This window comes from Macrotis lagotis, chromosome 1 (genome assembly GCF_037893015.1).
Source record: "Macrotis lagotis isolate mMagLag1 chromosome 1, bilby.v1.9.chrom.fasta, whole genome shotgun sequence".
NCBI classification, from domain to species: Eukaryota; Metazoa; Chordata; class Mammalia; order Peramelemorphia; family Peramelidae; genus Macrotis; species Macrotis lagotis.
Genome location: NC_133658.1, coordinates 237,358,379 through 237,377,317, shown reverse-complemented (window position 1 = coordinate 237,377,317; position 18,939 = coordinate 237,358,379). Strand labels below are relative to the sequence as shown.

Sequence of the window (18,939 nt, the reverse complement as noted above, 5' to 3'; positions counted from 1 at the left end):
ATAGATTGCTAGACATGGAGTCAGGAAAATCTGAGTTCATTTCTGGCCTCAGACACTTAGTAGCTGTGTGACCCTGGGCAAGTCACTTATCCTAGTTTGTAATAAAATGAGCTAGAGAAAGAAATGGCAAACCACTTGAGTATCTCTCAAGAAAACCCAAATGGAGTCATGAAAAGCTGTGAACAGTCAAATGAACAACAACAAAGACAAGCAGCAACTGTTTAATGATGAAATTTTATAGAAAATCATATCAATGAACATCTCTTAATTAACATCTAGATTTACAAAAGACTGAAGAGATAATCCTCATTTTAACAAAAATAGATTCTCATATAGGTATGAAAAAAGACTTGTTTCTTTTGAATACATTCATTCAAACTGAGAAATCATTGGGAACTGAAAAAAAGCAAGAAAACTCATCTTTTTTTCACATGTATTTATATGTGAGAAGATTTGAGTAGTCATAACAAAGCTTCCTCTGTTGACTAATTTGAAATACTGTTTTTAAAAATAGATATTGTACATTTATAATTGAAAGTTTAAAAATGTAAAAAGTATATATGTTTTGTTAAAATCACACATTATATTTTTGAAGAAAAATAGGAAGAATACACATATTTTAAAAGAGTTAAATAAAAGAAAAAATTATTTGTTTTTCACAGACCACAGAACCTAAGAAATAGAAGGAACTTCATAGGCTACATCCCATACCTGAACAAGAATCCTTTCTACATCATACCTGACATGTGGTCATCCAGCCTTGAAATTACCTTTTCCACTTCCTGCCTTAAACTGACATTGGGCCTCGTGGATTGGGACAAGGATAGGTTTCCATGACTCCATCTCTGAGCTGGCTTTCCTCATAAAATCATGAGGTTTATAGCTGGACAAGTTTATTTTTAAGTTAAGGAAGCTAAGGCACAGAAAGGATGACTTGACTAATATACAAAGTACAACATTACTAATTTTATAAATGAACAAACTGAGGCACAGAGAGATTACTATAGTCACATAGAAAGTAAGCATCTGTATTGGAATTCGAACCAAAGTCTTCTTGACTTTAAGTCTAGAATTCTAGGGCAAGAAGGAACTTCAGGGTTCATTTAACACAGCTTTTGAACTTTACAGATGAAAACCAAAATCTAGAGCAGATATGTGACTTGTTAAAGGTCACATAGATAGCAGCAGAACCAGAATTTGAACTCAGTTTTTTTGAACGTTTTTGCTTTCTTAAGTTTCACCATCTTGGATGTCCCCACCCCAGTCTCAACACAGTTGTAGGATGGAGTGGATGGGACTTACCGAATGAGGGAGATGTTCTTCCGAGGCACCTCCTTGAGGTCACTGATGGATGTGGTTTTGCCAGCAAAACAGTAGTTGGGGTTGTAGTCAGTCATGATGGTAGAGGTTCTCAGTTTGCTCAGCTTGTACTCTGGGCTCTGCAGTTCCATCTGCATTGCCTGGAGTTCCTGATGCTTTCTGCGGTACACTGGAGACAGAGACAAACCCACACAGGTGGGGGCTTAAGGGGCATGGTCAAAGGAGTGTCCAAGCTCTGGGGCCATTTCTGCTTCATCCCACTGAGAGGAATGGGGAAGGAAAATAGCTACTTCCTATCCTTCCTATTTTAATTATTTATTGCTGGCTGGTGATAACCTCTAAAGGACTGAAGATACATTGGATTGTGAGAAAAGAGAGAAGCATCAGTTTGAGACCCAGCTCTGACACTTGGGTAAGTGGCAACACCTTCCTGGGTCTCAGTTTCCTTATATGTAAAATGAAGGAGTGGGACTCTGGAAAAACACCCTATTGAATTATCTGGAAGACTATTAAGCTACAGAAGGGCAGGTATCAATTAGCTCTGAGAGCTCCTGATGCTTATTCTGATTCCTCCATTAAAGTCCTGTGCCAATGATCCTTTGTATCATGGGGGTGTCCTTGAGGTTTGAAGGGAAGCCAGGGAAGCCAGGGATATGGAAAGTACTGTATGGACTTGATGATGAATGGAATATTTATGGCCCTGAGCTAGTCATACAATCTCTTTCCTGATCAGAAAAGCTCATGAATTTTAGGGTACATGAAGAGGGACATAACATTTAAGACCATACACTAAAGGAGCATCCAGAGGAGGGTAATTAGTATGGTGAAGAACCTTGAAGCTATGCCATAATGGCAACACACTGAAGGAACAGGACATGCTCTGCTGTAGAGAAGAGGGAGCCAATGGGAACATGATAGTGGATTTTGGAGTGAATTCTGGAAGCAAATCACCTGAACCTTGCATTGGAAGGTTGCATTGGAAAGGCATGTACTGAGAACGACTCATACCTTTACCAATAAAGGGTAGGTTGAGGACTATAGGGAGGACAGATCTCTTCCTTATCTATGAAGAATAAAGCTAAGGTTTGGGTGAGGGAACTTTCTCCATAAATATAACCACTGAGCTTCTGTGAGGTGGAAGAAGACATTTTGGGGGTTCTCTGTCCTCCTACCATCAAGGGTCCCTCACTAATCCTGAGAACATCTCAGAAGCTTCATGTTTCATAAGAGCAAGGCCTCATTTCTTTGGCATTTCCAACACAAATGCAATCCTTGCCTCCAGGAGGGCCCAATATACTCACCAATCATGATGCCTGAGAATGCCAGGACTAAGGCAGCCACCAGGGCAGAGGTCACAACAGACAGAATCAGGGAGAGAGGCAGGTGAGGCTCAGATGACACTAGGAGACAGATTAAGAGGAGGGCCTGAGAACCATATACAGCTTCATCAATGGAATTATTTTCAGGGTACTTCTGCCTTCATCCCCTCCCATGGAACCTTCTCCACTTCTTCCTTATCCAGTGCACTCAGAAGAGGACCTTTTGCTCCTCTCATGAGCTTAGAGAGTTCAGAAGCAGAGTGTGTACTTCTGTCTATAGAAAGAACCCAAACTATCAGTGGCAGAAGGAATATGTCCTCACTTCAGCTGGGGGGTAGAATCTCTAGCAGAAGCTGTCTGCTAACAAAAGGCCACCATAGTGGGAGACCACTGAGGGTGTGGCTACTGAGAGATAAGATAGGGAAGGAAAATAGTTATTCCTATCCTTTCTATTTTAACTAATTATTTATTGCTAGCTAGGTGATAACCTCTAAAGGCCTGAAGATACAGTGGTCTGTGAGTAAAATCAGAAGCATCAGTTTAAGAGCCAGCTCTGACACTTAGATAAGTGGGCCTCACTTTCCTCGAATGTAAAACGGAGTGGGACTCAGCAAGCTCTATGGTCCCTCTCAACAGGAATCCTGCTGGGGTCCATGATTAGCTCAAGTCTTTTTCCATCCTGCTTTTGAATACTTAATTCCCTTTATCCAAGCTGAAATTGGAGCAAGGAAGCCGTGGGTGAATAACCATGGGACACCCCCTCTCCCTGCAGATCTCCATCCCAGTAGAGTTCTAGGCCCCATGTTCTTCTGCTTTCTCACCTATGCAGGAGACCTCATCTTCGGCCAGCACTGTGCCATGCTCACAGAAACAGATAACTTTGTGACTCTCTGGGTCAATTCGGCACTCATCCATCTCACAGTGGCTGCAGTTCAAGTAAAGCTTGATGTTCACCTCCCCATGGCCCTCCATCACTGGGGTAACAAGGGAGGGGCAGGAAACACCATCGTCAGCCTGAACCAGCCAGGATGGCTCTCCTGCCAACCCCTCAGAACACCTCCCAATGCCCAGGGCTTCTGCCGATGGGCTCTTTTTCTCTTCATATAGTTTCCTATGTTTCCCTTAGAAGTCTTGCTCCAGGCATTTGAAGGTAAGTAGAAGAGGCATAAATTCATCTAGGTGGGACGGTGGGTGGGAGGTAATCATGTATGTCTTGGTGAGAATCTTGAAAAGGGTATATATGTATGTTTGTATATAGAATGTAAGTTCCATGAGGGCAGGTATTGTTTCACTTTTGTCTTTGAATTCCTAGTTCCTAGCACAATGACCTGTAATAGGTACTTAATAATTCTTGCTGGATATGAGAGGTTGGTATCTTAAAAATTTTATTTATTTATTATTTATTTTTTGCCTCTTTGTTTTTACTCAGGGCTTAGCACATATTAATGACTGACACATTAATGATTGATTGAACTAGTTAGATTGTAAGGGTGGGGGCTTCCTATCTGCAAGTGGATCCCCTATCATGTAACATAGAACCCAGTATACCACGGATCTATATTTTCCCGAGGCCCATTGTGGCTATTGCCATCTGGGAGGTAGTGGGGTACCTTTTAGAGCCGGGGTGTACAGGATGCCCAATGGACTGATGAAGGAGACCCCATCCTCCCCATCCATTTCGGGGTCATTGTTCACAGCTGCATTACCCCCTGTTGCAAACCAGAGAAAAGCTGAACACTGGTAGGGAATCGTGATACACACAAACACAGACATAAATATACACACATCTATAAATCACAGCATGCTAGCAGAGCAAACAGTTGACTCATTCCCCAAGATCCTAAGGGGAGATGACATCAGGCAGGGAGTATAGTTTATAGTAAAGGGGGGGGGATCAGAGCAGAGCAAATCTTAGCTCCTGCAACTTTGGTTCAGCAGGGTCATGTGCATGATAATGAAGTTTTCTACCTGGGCAGTTCTAAATCTGGGTACTTTGAGTAGAACTGAAACTACTCTCCTGCATTATTCACTCTTTGGGACAACTCACAGGATTATAGTACTGGAGCTATAAGTGATCCCTAGGTCATCAACTCCGGCCTCATTTTACATATGAGGAAACTGAGTCTCAGAGAGTCTCAAGAGCATAAATGGCTTGCCCAAAAGTCACATAGGCAATGAATGGAAGAGCCAACTTTCAAACGCAGGTCTCGCGACTCTAAGTCAGCCTTCCAAACTGAAGGCTCTTTTCATGGCATTTTAACTCATTTGTGAGCATTCATTTGGACAGGAATCTAACACATTCTGCATTCCTATGGAAAGAGCATCTCCTACTCTTTGCCTCACTGCTCTCTAACCCACCAGGTCAGGATAGGTAGAGAAGAATGAAAGGGGAAGTCAAAGAACACTGGGACCACACTGAATTTAGTGTGGTCACACCTCTTGGGGTTGGCCACATCCCACCACTGCACCCCCTGCCTGATTTTTCTCACCCTCATGGAGCCTGAAGAATGAAAGCATACGGTCAACACAAGCATCTTACATGAAGCATTAAATTAAAAAAAATACACAGATATCATAGTGCATGCACATTACTCTAATCTAAGGGGACTATACCACCTCCTCTCCTCTTGGATCATCAATCCTAGTTTGGTCTTGGGCAAGAGCCAAGAGGAGGGCAGCAAGGTCAAAGGCCCATTGCTGCCTGCTGATGAGACCAGAGGGCCTGGGGAATGGATTGACCCAAATTCCCCTCAAGCATCAGCTTGGAGAGTGGCTTCTTTTTAGCCCCTGATGGGGCTAAATGTGACAAGTGAGGGGGACCAGTCCAGTGACTGGAGGGGTGGACAAATCACCAATCCCTCCCTTAGGGGGAGTGGTCTTGGCTTAGGATCAAGCATGACCATCCAGAAGGAGGCCCTGGACTGGGCAGAAGCTGCTACCAGCCATCACCCTCATAGTGTTCAATCTGGCACCTCATTGGGGTACTCAGAATGATCTGGGAGAGGCCATTGCCTCTTTTCTCCCATCAAGGACAGCAGGTGGGTGGGGAGGGGAGGGGATCAAGAATCACAGTGAGATCTTGATGCTATCCTAGCGGAAGCTTGAGGCAAAATGGCAGTTCGGCAGCTGCCACCATGCCTGCCCCATGTACATTCCCCCCAGCCCAGCTAAAGGGAAAGGGGAGGGCCATATCATCACAAGGTAGGGTCAGGGGAGGAGAAAAGAAGGAAAAGGGTTTTGGAGTGGGGAAGAGAAGGGAAGGGGAAATGGGGACTTAGAATCTGCCTGACTTCTATGACTAAAGGAGGGAAACTGACACCTTGAACGCGAAGCATCTTTACCTATGTATCCTCCGCCTCCTCCACCTGAGGAGCACCCCCCTCCACCCCCTCCGAAACCCCCTCTTGTCTCCCACCCCCACTTCTTCATGGCCTGGGGGCAGGAATGTCCTCCTGTAGCACCTTCTAGCAAAGATTTTCCCGACCAAAGCAAGGAAGTGTTATCATTCCAGCCACCTCCACCACCTGCAGAGGAGAGAGGGAGAAAACAACCCCAGAATGAGGAAAGCCCAGGAAGTGAAATTGGTTGGAAGAGCAGGAGGTCATGGAGTCTGAGAATGGACAGAGAGGTGAACTTGAAAGCAGGAAGACCTGGGTTCCAGTCCTTCTTCAAATACTTCCTAACTCTGTGATTCTGGACAAGGCCAGCCCTTAATCTACTGCCTGTCTCAGTTTCCTCATCTCTTAAAATGAGGATAGTAACAGCTTCTACCTCCCAGGGTTGTTGTGAGGCTCAAATGAGATGATGTAGAGCAGCTGAGCTTGGAGTCTAGAAAACTCATCTTCTTGATTCCAGGTTGATCTCAGACACTTTCTAGCTGTTTGAGTCTGGGCAGTTTACCCTGTTTGCCTCAATTTCCTCATCTGTAACATGCTGGAGAAGGAAATGACAAAGCACTCCAGTACTTTTGCTAAAAAAACTCCAAATGGGGTCACAAAGAGTCAGACATGATTGAACAATAACAATTGGTGAGATACTTTGCAAACCTTAAAAGCACTATGAGGATTTGGCTGACTTGGCCTCAAAATATTCCCTTCCCCAGGAGATCCACAATGGAATTGGGTGATCTCCAGTTTCCCCAGCTGGAAATGGAGGGAAGGGATGTTTGTTGAACTAGCTTGCTCCTAGATCAGCCCCTTCCCCTCGAGCCTCAGAGGCAGCTGCCCCAAAATATATGTGTAAGTGGGCTCATGTATAGATGAGCATGGATCTGGGATTGAGAAACTTTTGAAGTTGACTAAATTTGTTTTATTCTTATCTCACTGTCTCCAACAATTGACAAATCTTAGATCTTTAATCTCACTCCTCCTCTACCCCCCCCCCCAAAGGTTAGTCTTCAAGGAGGACAGGGAGCATTAGAAGTCTTGGGTATGAATCCTAACTCTACCACCTGCTACTTGAATAATCATTTTAGGTGAATTTTACAATTTACCTAAATCTTCCCCTCAATGTCCTCTTCTATAAAAGGAGGGTCCCATTCTAGAGTTATGGTCCTAGTAAATTTCTCAGACTCCTTCTGCTATTTCTGGGCATTTATGATCTGAAAGAAAGCTTTGCCAGATACTTGTTTTCATGAATTAATCTAATACCAGATCTGAAATGTTACCTAAATATTCTCTCCCAGACTGAGTTTGAGAGTTTTAAAGAAATATTGCAATATGAATATCCCCAAATTCTTTTTTTTCTTCCTATAACTGCTAACTCCAAAGGAAACTGTTCAGCAGAAACTGGCCTAGGCTTCTTGTTTTACTTCTGTGAATCTGGATCAGTGAGGTCAACTTTTTGGTTGATGAGGTTTGGGTCGTGGAGGTCAGGGAAACAGAGCTTGTGGGCAGGAACAAGCAGGAAGCCTTCCTCTCCTGTATATTCTCCATTCTTTGCCATAGGCCTCCATTTCTCTTAAGGACAAGAGGACACAGGATTTTGAAGGAGTTTCTCATTCTTCTTTTGGTAGTGGTAGTCTTGGGAGAATATCAATTCAGGGTGATTTTTTTGTCATTCTGAGTCAGAGAGTCTAGATTCAGGTCTCAATTCTCTTGGAGATATTCTGTGACTCAAAATAAGTCAAAATACAATTATGTCACATGGGAGATAATAAAGTAATTGAACTATCAGGAGTCCCATTATTTTGATTTGTATATGCAGATAGCATAATATAGTGGTAAGAGCACAGGACTGGAAGTCCAGAGCTCAAGTACCAACTTTGCCTCTTATCAGATGCATGACAAATCATTTCCTCTATCCCCAGCTTAATTTTTCTTACTTGCAAAATCTAGAGAGCAGTACTTGGCCTAGGTATCTCATAGCAATGTTGTTTTTTGGGAGGGTTTTACTAGGTGGCTCTGATTCCCTGTGTTGTTGTATTCTTGAGGAAATATTTTATATTAGATTAAATATTGCCTGAAAACACTGTAAGATCAGGCAAATATGTTTCTATATTGTAGTCATTAAGCACTCAGGTCTTGATTTTTTTTGAATATGCCTCTATTAAAGATGGCAGTACTCTTGTCAGATATTATAGGGGCCCTTATAAGGGTTTACAAATTTTAAAATATATTTTAAATATAATTATTTTTATGATTATAATAATAGAAATGCCATAAGAAATAGTGTTTAGGGATTGGGGTTCTGCTACCCTAAATACAAGTAAGAAAGAGTTCTACAAGTATGGTTCAGGATGTTATTTGTTTTCCATGGTAAATTATATTCCCCAATTTCCAACTCTGTCCATGTCCCCTCACTGGTACCCCCATCTCCACCCCAACCTTCCAAAGTGGTTCCAGTGTCCTTACTGACTTCAGAGGACCATCTTAGTCCCTAGTCATCTGAGCCTGGCTGTGTTTTGTGGGCAGTGGTGTGTGGTCACATTACCTGCGGCTCCAGAAATGCCATTTAGACCTAGAACAGAGGAATTATTTTCCAGTCTTTCTGTATGGAATGTATCTGTTTTGGCCCCATAGGCTCTTCCACCACCTCCGGCTGCAATGATCAGAGGCACTGGTATTCCATTCTTCATCTGACAAAAGAAAATTTAAAAAATGAAGTGGGTATCCTCCTCTAGCCTGTGCTAAACCCTAACTTAGCATCTTGTCTTAACATTTAAGAGCTAGTTGGGAGATAGTAAATTTGCCAAAGGCTCCAGATTTAGGCTACATCAGCTCTTCTCTACCATCTGTCAGATTCTTCCTATGACATTATTTGGGAGAAGAGCCTGTGGTTATCCTGTTTGCCTCAGAGATGGAGGGGGTAGTAGTGAACTGGGAACTGAGTTGAGGCATTTAGGTGGCCTAGGAAAGTCTTGAAAATTATACCCCTTGACCTGTCTCCTCTGTGACTATCACAGACTGATTTTTCACTGTATCAACTAAAACTTGACATATCACAGACAAATACCCACATGTCATGGAAAAGGAGATCTCCTGGCATTAAATGTATTCTAATACTTAAATTGCCCCTTATAAATACTTTTCATTATGTGCTATGACCTAGATGGTTGCCTATCTTGTATATCTCTAGTTCTTTCTAGGAATGACAAAATTTGTGCCTTCCTCCCCCAGCACTTAGCACAGTGTCATGTATGCAACTGACACTTAATAAATATTCACTGACGTATGAATTGATTCATGTATGATGGATAAAACCTTTTTAGTAGAAGACAAGTCCCCCAAATTCAGATTGACTTCTCTCTTTGACATTCTGTCTCCTCAATTGCAATCCAGAGATATCTCACAATTTTTGCAACTGAGGTAAAAGTTGAGGGAGTCTTGCAGGATAATAAAGGGAGAAAATATTCCTAGGACACTAAGAAGTTCCTAGGTTGCCAAAGGGATGGAAAGCATGTCCCAAAGGCGAAACTTCTCCTACAAAGGGACTGTATATCTAGGGACTAAGTCTTCCCAATAGTGTTGTTGTGCCCACAAAATTTCCCTGACCTTGAACAGCTCTCATCCTAATTTGACTGTGGTGAATGTGATCCAGAATTTTCTCAGCTTTCATTTTCTTTTCCTGTTGAATGTTTTAGGTTTGGTCAAGTCCAAGGATAAAAGGATGGATTAAGTGACAATTAAGGCTCCTTAACATTCCACTTTTCATTTCCACTTTTCATTTTATGGAGGGGATTAGGGTGGTTATGTGCTGCTACAATATAGTCAGTTGAGTAAGGAAAGAGAGAAGTTCAATACTGGAAAGAATACAAATACTGAGAAGTTCAAGAATGACTCTGTTCTACTTTATACAGATACAGAGAAAAGGAAAGGGGCATTATACCTATAGCTATGGAAAATCTATATACCTTTTCCTACTCTGGTGTGTACATTGATGCCACCTGAAAACAAAGAATGCTGGGGAGTAGAGTGGATAGACTTCTGGACTTGCATCAGGAGGGCCTGGGTTCATTTCCTACTCCTGAAACTTGCAGTTCTGTGACCATGGATAAATTACGAAAGTCACTTAAGTCATAGATAAATTACTTAAATTGTGTTAAATGGGGATATCTAGTTTAAAGGGTTGTTTATGAGGTTCAGCTGAAACAATTTATGTAAAATGCTTTGCAAACTTGAGAGTCCTATGTAAATATCTATTCAGAAGACAGCAAAACTTGGTGGATAAATGAGCAGTTTTGGAGTTGGGAGGTCTATATTATTTCAACTAAATGGTCATCATAGAGGAAGTCACTGAATGAGTCAGTTGTGAAATGTGATTAAATGATGTCTGCCCTACTTACCTCTCAGGGTTATGAAGAAGAGCCAGTGAGAGAAAATTGGTGAACATCCCTTTAAGTCCTATATAAAGTATGGTATTAACTTAAGGTGCCTGTTTTACGCTTTGGAGAGAATGGAAAAAAGGCCCAGAGCTATGCAGCATAGCCTGCAGCCTAGAAGAAAGGAGGGGGCCATACCTTAAAAATGTAGGTTGCTCCACCCCCACCTCCTCCACCTCCAGCCCATTCATTCACACTCTGGTTGGCTCTGATCTCTTCTTCTATCACATTGTTCTCTCCAATGCAAACCTTCTGGATAATTTCATTAGACTGTAGATAGAATGAACAAATAAGGGTTATAATTTCATTCAGGATCTCCCTAGAGCTTAGATGCTATCAGTTTTGAGGCTTGGGACTAGAATAGGGGTTAGGATCCCTGGTTAGATTCTTCTCTAAAAAGTAATTTTGCTTTGCTAATCCTCAGTTTATCCCCACCCCCACCCCCACCCCCATTTTTTATTTTTACCATTACTTGCCACCAGGTATCAGCTGGGAAGTTATCAAAAAGTCAATATGTAAAAGGGGACTTTCTATTCCAGAAAAATTAGAATTATTTTTTTTACAGCCTTAGAAGGAAGAATTAATACTACTGAGTAGAAATAATGAGGCAAATTTGAAAAGAAATTTCTATTAGAGTTGTCCAAATCAGAATGGTAATGATTTCCCTATCCCTAGGGGCATTTAAGCAGAGCCCCTTTACTACACAATGTTAGGGACAGTAGTGATAATTGAATCTGACCCTTCCTTTTGCAGATGAAGAAATGGAGGTCCAGACCTAAAACGACTTAGCTAAACCAAGTCAGGAAGCTAGTAAATAACAGTACCAAGGTATGAATTTTGAAAGTCTTCTAACTCAAGTCACAAAAAATTTATTAAATGCTTGCATTATGCTAAACACTGTGCTAAGTACTGGGAAAACAAAGAAAGTAAATAATAGACTAACAAAATAAAAAACAATTGCAACAACAAAACACCTTCTGCTCTCAAGGTACTCATAGTTTAATGGGGGAGACAACTTGCATAACTTATGCAACTTTTACAAATAGGATATATACAGATTAATTTGAAAAATATTTATACTAATTTTATTGATTTTTGTTTTTTTTATTTTATATTATTTTTTTCTATTCCTAGGATGATTTATTTTTCCTATTCCTAGGGATTGTTTTTTTTTAAATTAAAATTTTTTATTTATTTGTTTTTCCAACTATATGCAATGGTAGTTTCCACCAATCTTTTTTTGCAAGGTTTTGGTTTTACATATTTTCTCCCTCACTCTGTTCTCTCCCCCCGTCCCTGATGGAAAGTGATCTGGTAACAGGCTGTACATGTATAACCATGCTAAACATAGATCCATATTATTCCTGCTTTGAAAGAAGAATCAAATCCAAACTGAAGAAAAAAAATTAGAGCGAAAAAGGCATAATACATAAGACAATTTGTAAAAATTGAAGATAGCAAGCTTCAGTCTTCATTTAAACTTCATAATTCCTTCTTTGGATATGGATGGTATTTTTCTATCACAAGTCTTTTAGAATTGTCTTTGATTATTGTACTTATATGCAGATTAAATTCTAGATAATCTCTTATTGGGCAACTAGGTAGCATAGTGGATAGAGTTCTGGGACTAGAGTAAGGAAGACATCTTCCTGAGTTCAAATCTGACTTTAGACACTTACTAGCTTTTTGACCTTGGGCAAGTCACTTAACCTAGCTGGCTCAGTGTCCTCATTTGTAAAATGAAGTGGAGAAGGAAAAGGAAAATCACTCTAGTAGCTTTGTCAAGAAAACCCCAAAAGTGGTTATAAAGAATCAGACATGAATTAAAAGAATAAACAACAAAAATTCTCAATGGGAAGACTGGGAAGGAGGCCTGGTAAAGTCTTTTTTGCAAAAGATGGGATTTTAACCAAGAAGTCAGGGAAGCCTGAAGGTAGAGAAGGAAGGTAGAGATGAGGAAGAAGAGAGTTCCACATATAGGGCATGACCAATGAAAACACCTGGAGTCAGGAGATGGAGTGTTTTGTGGGAGGAATAGTAGAGAACAGTGTCAGTGGTTAAGTAATATGTAAGAAGACTAGAGAAGCAGGACTGGGTCAGTTTATGAAGAGTTTTAAAATCCAAATGGAGCATTTTATATGTGATTTTAGAAGGAACAGGTAGTCATTGGAATTTATTGACTAGGGAAAAAAACATTTATGAATATTATCTCATTTGATCCTCACAACAACACTGGAAAGTAGATGCCATTATCTTCCACATTATATAGTTGAGGAAACCAAGACAGTTGGAGGTTAAGTGATTTGTCCAGGGTCATACAATTAGTAACTATCTGAGGCTGAATTTGAATTCAGAACTTTCAGATTTCAGGTCTAGTACCTGGGGATGGAGCAGAATCACAAGTCAATTTGAAAGCTGAATGGAAGATGGACTAGAGTAGGGAGAGGCTTGAGGCAAAGAAACCATTGCAATATTTTAATTTGTCAGTCAGTATTGGAGGGGAAAAGGTGAGAAATCTTTTTTACAAAGGTAAAATCAGAAGATCTTGACAACTGATAGGCTATGGGGAAAGTAGAGAATGACTAGCTGAAGATGACAACTAGGTTTCAAGTTTGGGTAATTAATTAGGAGGAGAAAGATAGCCTTGATAGTAATAAAGAAATTAGGAAGAAGGGTGGTTTTGTGGGGGAAAGATGGGTTCAATTTTGCACACATTGAGTTTAAGATGTCTACAGAATATCTAGTTGGAGATGTCAGAAATGTGAGACTGTAGGTATGGAGACAGATTAGGGCTGACAAATGAGTCGAGGATCATCTTCAGAGAGATGGAAATTCAATTAATTGGTGCAAAGCAAAACAGGATAGAAAAAAGAAGTGGGTCCAGGACAGAGTCTTTTGTGACATCCATTGTTAGTGGGTGTGACCTAGATGAAGATTCAGCAAAGGAGCTTGAAGAGAGGACATAGGAGGTAAACCAGAGGTGTTGCAAAGATCTAAAGAGAAAAGATTATCAAGAAGACAATAAATAGTGGACATTGTCAAAGACTACAGAGAAGTTAAGATGAATGAGGATGAGGAAAAAAAATATTGCATTTGGCAAATAAGTGATTCAAGTTCAATGTTTATTCTATTGAACTGGCTTCTCTGGGTGCTTCTTATTGGAGATATTGTGGGAGATGGACTTAAATGATTTATCAGCTTAATTCTGACTCAGAGATGTTAGGATTTCTAATGGAATTATGTTCAATAAGCCTATGCATATAGTGATTATAAAATACAGGTCTAACCTTATTAATCTCCCTCCCAGAAATGTCACTAATTCCTTATTGGCTCTAGATTAAAAATCAAATTTCACTATCTGGGATTAAAACCCTTCATCTTCCAGAAGGATTATACATTTTTTCTTTCCAGATAGATTGACATTGTTTCCTCCTAATTTATTGTAATATTTCCAAACTCTCCCACTTGACTACATTTCCCACCTCCTTGCATTTGTAAAGGCTGTTTCCCAAGCCTGGAAGCTCTCCCTCCTCACCCCTGCTCTATTGAAACCTCTGCTTCCTTCAAGGCCCAGCTCAAATATTACCTCCAGACAGTCTTTTCTGTTTTTATGAGTTGCTTGTGCCCTTTCTCTTTCTTGCTCCTTTGCTCCTTACCCCCAACTAAAATGACTTTGGATTTAATCTGTAGTAGTGTGTATATTTTGTACTTCCTTATCTGTGTATATATTTTACCTCTTGGTGGAAGGCAAACACCATGAAAGGAGAGACTCCTTCATTTTTGCCCTTGCATCACCAGAGTCTAGCACAGACCTAGCACATTATAAGAAGTTGTCCAATCGATGCTTATAGAATGCTCTTCTCTCTTTGGGCTGGTTAAGTGGCATCCAGGACAATCACAGTTGTCTTTTCAGCCAGCGCCATTCAGCTCAGGCAGCTACTCTCTCATCAAATTGACGTCAGAATAAAATGCCATTTCTTTTCTTTTGTTTAATCGGGAAAAAAAGCTAATAAAACATCAAATTTCCATCTAATGCTGCAGCTGCAATGTACCCAGTAAGCAGCCGGGCCATTTATCTTGAGCCACTGCTTCTACCGGAGCACTTACAGAGGCGCCAGTGCTCAGCACCAGAGGAATATCGAGATGAATGGCTGGGCTACGATTTGTTTTATGGTGTTTTCGGTTAATTATGGGAATAATTTGAGCTTTTGTAAAGTGGACGTAGCTTGGGTGAAAGGTTTTGAATTGACATTTGCTGATGTTTTTTTCCCTTTATTCATGTAAGCAAGGAAGGACTGGGGGTGGGGTGGGGGAGAAGAAATGCCATACTGGGCCAGGGACTGTGCCCTTTGGGTCTTACAAGACTATGAGTAACTCACTGTGGCTGGCCCCAAGGGAGAGAGACAGAGTCTCTGGCTTTGAGTATTGGAAATGATATTTTCCAGCTCTTGGAGTCATTTTTCACCCTGTACACTCTGGAACTTCTCCTTCATGCCCCTTCATGGTTTCTTCCCTAACTACCTCCTATTTTGAGCTTCTTTTGGTGTGTTATTTTCTTTAATTAGAATGAGAGCTTTTTGTGGACTCATCATGCCTTTTGCCTTTCTTTGTATCCCCAGTGACTGGCACATAATAGGCCCTTAACAAATATTTATTTATTGACAGACTATGGCCCAGTAGATGAATCTGAGACTCAGTTTCCTCATTTATAAAATGTGGATGGGAATGATGATTATCTCTGTCATGGTGTCAATGGTAAATCTTAGTAGTTATAGAAATGGTCAAACGACTCTAAAAATGGAATTGTGAAAAGGAACTCCCCATGCTTCTTTGCAAAACTGGGGGCCATGGAAGTGGAGTGCTGCATAATAATGTTGAAATTTTTTTGATATATTGGTTAGTTTTGCTAAAATTTTTAACTCCCTTTTAAAATTTCTTGTTGTAGGAATAGATCACCAGGAGAGGAGAAGTGAGAATAAATTGGGATATGTCAGTGATATAGGCACAAAATATAGCAATTAAAATGATTTTAATAAAATGTTAGACATATGTAATTTATGGCTTAGATTATTTTGATGGGGGTAATCAGGAGAGTTCCCTGACCTGCAGGAACAAGTGTATGCCATGGACCTGGGAATGTGCTCTGGACCCTTGATAAGTAATATGTTCTATGTATGAATGCAACAACTACCTCTCAGGGGTTTTTTTGATTGGAGGATTCTGTTTAATCTCATTGGCTACCAAGTTGAAGGACCCTCCCTCCTCAGTAAACTGTCAGAGAGGAATAAAAGATTTCAAAGTTCTTTACTGAGACAAATATTGTTTGACTCCTTTAGTTGGAAGTCCAAAGAGGTGCTGGATCAATACATTATCTTATAAGATTGGATGAGGCATGCAAGACATGAGCAGTGCCTTTAGGGTTTAGACTTCAGAGATGACCTGACATGCCCTCTTCTGTCTCCTAAAAACTTGTCATAGAAGGAACAATAGATAGGGAATCAAGAGAGGTCCAAACTCTAGTCTCAGGCTAGTCACTATCCAGGTGGGTAAGCTTGAGTGAATCACTGAAATCTGAAACTCCGTAGTTTCCTCATCTATTAAATGAGGGGGAATTTGAAATGGAGAGAGCTTCAAGGAATAAGGAGGTGTTGGTCCTTCTGGAGTTTTTACTTGTCAGGCCACTTATGGAACATCATGCTTAGTCCTTAGGCATCATTGTTTAGCCAATGTAAACTAAAAAGCATTTAGGGAAGGGAATCCAGAATGGTGAAGGGGCTCAAGTCTAGGTTATGTGAGGATCACTTGATGTAACTGGAGATATTTAGTTTGGAGAAGAGAAGACTTAGGAGAGACAAGGTAACTGCATTCAAGTAGTTGAAAAGCTGTCATATGGATTAGATTTGTTCTGTTAAACTCAAAAGGAACAAACCAGGATCAGTGAGTGAATAGAACACCAGGCCTGCATCGGGAAGATTCACCTTCATGAGTTTAAATCCAGTCTCAAACATTTTCTAGCTATGACTGAGCATTACTTAACTCTATTTGCTTCAAAATCCTTATCTGTAAAGTGAACTGGAGATGGAAATGGCAAACCACTTCAGTATCTTTGCCAAGAAAACCCTAAACAAAGTCAAGAAGAGTCAGATACAACTAAGCGACACTAAAACAAACAAACCAGAAACCTTCTGGTTAGTTATTAGAAAGGGCTGCCTAGGGAGGTATTGGATTTTTCCCATTGGTTATCTGCAATATGTGGGTAGACAGGGATACTATAGTAAATACAGTGAAAAGGGTGTTAGTTCTAGAGTCAGAGAACACGGTTTCAAATTCCCCCCCCCCCCCCCCCCCCCCCCGGACCTTTATTGCTTATGTGACAGCACAAATCACTTAACCTCCTAGGGCCTCAGCTTCCTCTTCTATAAAATTAGAGGGCTGGACTCAAAGACCAATAAAGTCCCTTTCTGATCTAAATCTATGTTTCTATGATTTCTCTGGGATATGGGTTGGTCCATAGTACTGATGAGGTTCCTTCCAACACTTACTTTCTTGATCTTTTCTAGATATGAAATCCTGTGATTCTAAACTTGTCTATTTGTTGATTCTCAAAGTATGGTCTGATCTCTGGTGATCTCCAACCATTTCAGGGAATCAAAACTTTTTTCAAAACTATTTGATTCAAAATCAAAACAATTTTCATTGGAAGCAAGCAAGCATTTATTAAGTGCCCATTATATGCCAAACATTGTGACAAGCATTTTACATTTATCATCTCATTTTATCCTCACAATCTACATTGAGGGGTAGATATTATTATGATTCCCACATTATAGGTGAGGAAACTGGGGCAAATAGAGGTCAAGTGACTTATTTGGAGGTCATATAGCTACTAAGTGTCAGAGGTCATATTTGAATTCAGGTTATCCTGACTCCTGTCTGGTGCTCTAACCTCTGGGTCACCTATCTTCTTCATAATGAAACCAAGATGTTTAATTTCCAATTCAATAACTATTTTTTTTTTTAGTTTTTGCTAGGCAATGGGGTTAAGTGGTTTGTCCAAGGCCACACAGCTAGGTAATTATTAAGTGTCTGAGGCCGGATTTGAACTCAGGCACTCCTGACTGCAGGGCTGGTGCTCTATCCACTGTGACACCTAGCTGTTCCACAATAACTATTAATGGATATAACCCATATAAGTAAAACTCCTTGGAGTAGTTCTCAATAACTTTCATCTGTGGAAATGAGCCTCAAGACGAAAACATTTGAGCACAATTGGTCCATTTGAAAAGATTTTGTTTGATTGTTCATATTGTTTCTTCATTTGTTCTGCAACCTTCTTGATCTTCACTCTCAAGGGTGTCTCATTCCATGAGTGAAAATTAGAGTTGGGAAGCACAAATCTCATGTGTAACAGAAGTGCTAGTGTGAAGGCTTTGGTAAAACCACTGCCCAAGCAGCTCTTATAAATTCATAGAAAACTAGAACTTGAAGAGCTTTTAGAGATCAGGGAGTCTGATGTCCCCATTTTTCAGAGGAAGACAGTGAGACCAAGAGAGATAATATAACTTTCTTCTGGATACCACAGTCAAGTAATAATGTAGATTGTACTACAATATCCTCATAAGTCTATGATTCTATGATTTTACTTCCAAGAAAGAGTGAGAAATTCAGTTGTCATTTCTCCAATTCTGACTATTGATGACCCTCTCTCAGTGCATGAAAGCTCTAGGAAAGGAAAGGTACTATTAGTCTGGGGTGATCCAACCTAAATAGTGCAAATAAGTGAAGGATATCTAGTTTCATTGAAATAATGTATTCCAATGTGGAAATTCTTTCCACCAACATAGGTTGCAACCCATCTATGACTTTATAGAGAAATCTCAAGGAGTTTGCTCCATGGCACTGACATGTTAATTTAATTGGATAACTCATCTATAGGCAGAGGTGGGATTTGAACTCAGAGAATCCTGATTTTAGATTCAATATTCTATCTACTGTGACAGTCTATTATGATTTTTTTGGGGGGATGGAGGCAGGTCTTGATCTACTATTTCATTGTTGTGGGGAACTCTCCAGCATTGAAGCAGATCGGTAATATATCAGTAACATAAGGTCCTAAGAAGTTCCTTCAAGGCACTGAGAGGTTAATTTACTTGCCCATCAGAGGCAAGTCTCAAATACAGATTTTTCTGGTTTCAAGGACAATCCTTTCTGGCATTATTGCTTTTATTTAATTTTTGTCACATAGCTGTCTGTCTGTTTTAATATGTGGAGAATCTTGCTAACTGATTTTTTTTTCCTGCTCACGAAGAAGTGAAAACTGTCAAAGTATCTGGAAATTGGATCTCAGGATCACAGTGGTAGAGATGGAGAACTAGGAGGGTACTTAGAGGTTTTCTAATCCCAACATCTCATTTTTCAGATCAGGAAACTGAGGTGACTTGTTCAAGGTCACATACATAGGAAATAGCAAGTCCAGGATTT

The 18,939-nt window shown here is 40.3% G+C and overlaps 1 protein-coding gene and 1 long non-coding RNA gene across 3 annotated transcripts in view; one reads left to right on the top strand and one right to left on the bottom strand.

Annotated features, from left to right (window-relative positions):
• Positions 1 to 18,939, bottom strand: part of ALK (ALK receptor tyrosine kinase) — a 1,220,046-nt gene that overhangs the window by 48,971 nt on the left and 1,152,136 nt on the right. Inside the window, exons 14-20 of the mRNA XM_074209779.1 lie at positions 10,597 to 10,728; positions 8,571 to 8,715; positions 5,981 to 6,163; positions 4,250 to 4,348; positions 3,461 to 3,613; positions 2,622 to 2,720; positions 1,303 to 1,489 (exon numbers count right to left, since the gene is read on the bottom strand). Of these exons, the coding sequence (XP_074065880.1) occupies positions 1,303 to 1,489; positions 2,622 to 2,720; positions 3,461 to 3,613; positions 4,250 to 4,348; positions 5,981 to 6,163; positions 8,571 to 8,715; positions 10,597 to 10,728 (998 nt within the window). The remainder of the gene's footprint in view (positions 1 to 1,302; positions 1,490 to 2,621; positions 2,721 to 3,460; positions 3,614 to 4,249; positions 4,349 to 5,980; positions 6,164 to 8,570; positions 8,716 to 10,596; positions 10,729 to 18,939) is intronic.
• The window catches only part of LOC141504648 (uncharacterized), a 44,185-nt gene continuing 25,852 nt past the window's right edge, over positions 607 to 18,939 (top strand). Inside the window, exons 1-2 of one of the 2 annotated variants that reach the window (XR_012473440.1) lie at positions 607 to 5,677; positions 11,212 to 11,286. This is a non-coding gene — a long non-coding RNA (uncharacterized LOC141504648). Of the gene's footprint in view, positions 5,678 to 5,723; positions 5,841 to 11,211; positions 11,287 to 18,939 lie in introns of those variants that run through there. The other variant, XR_012473441.1, reaches the window with a different exon arrangement.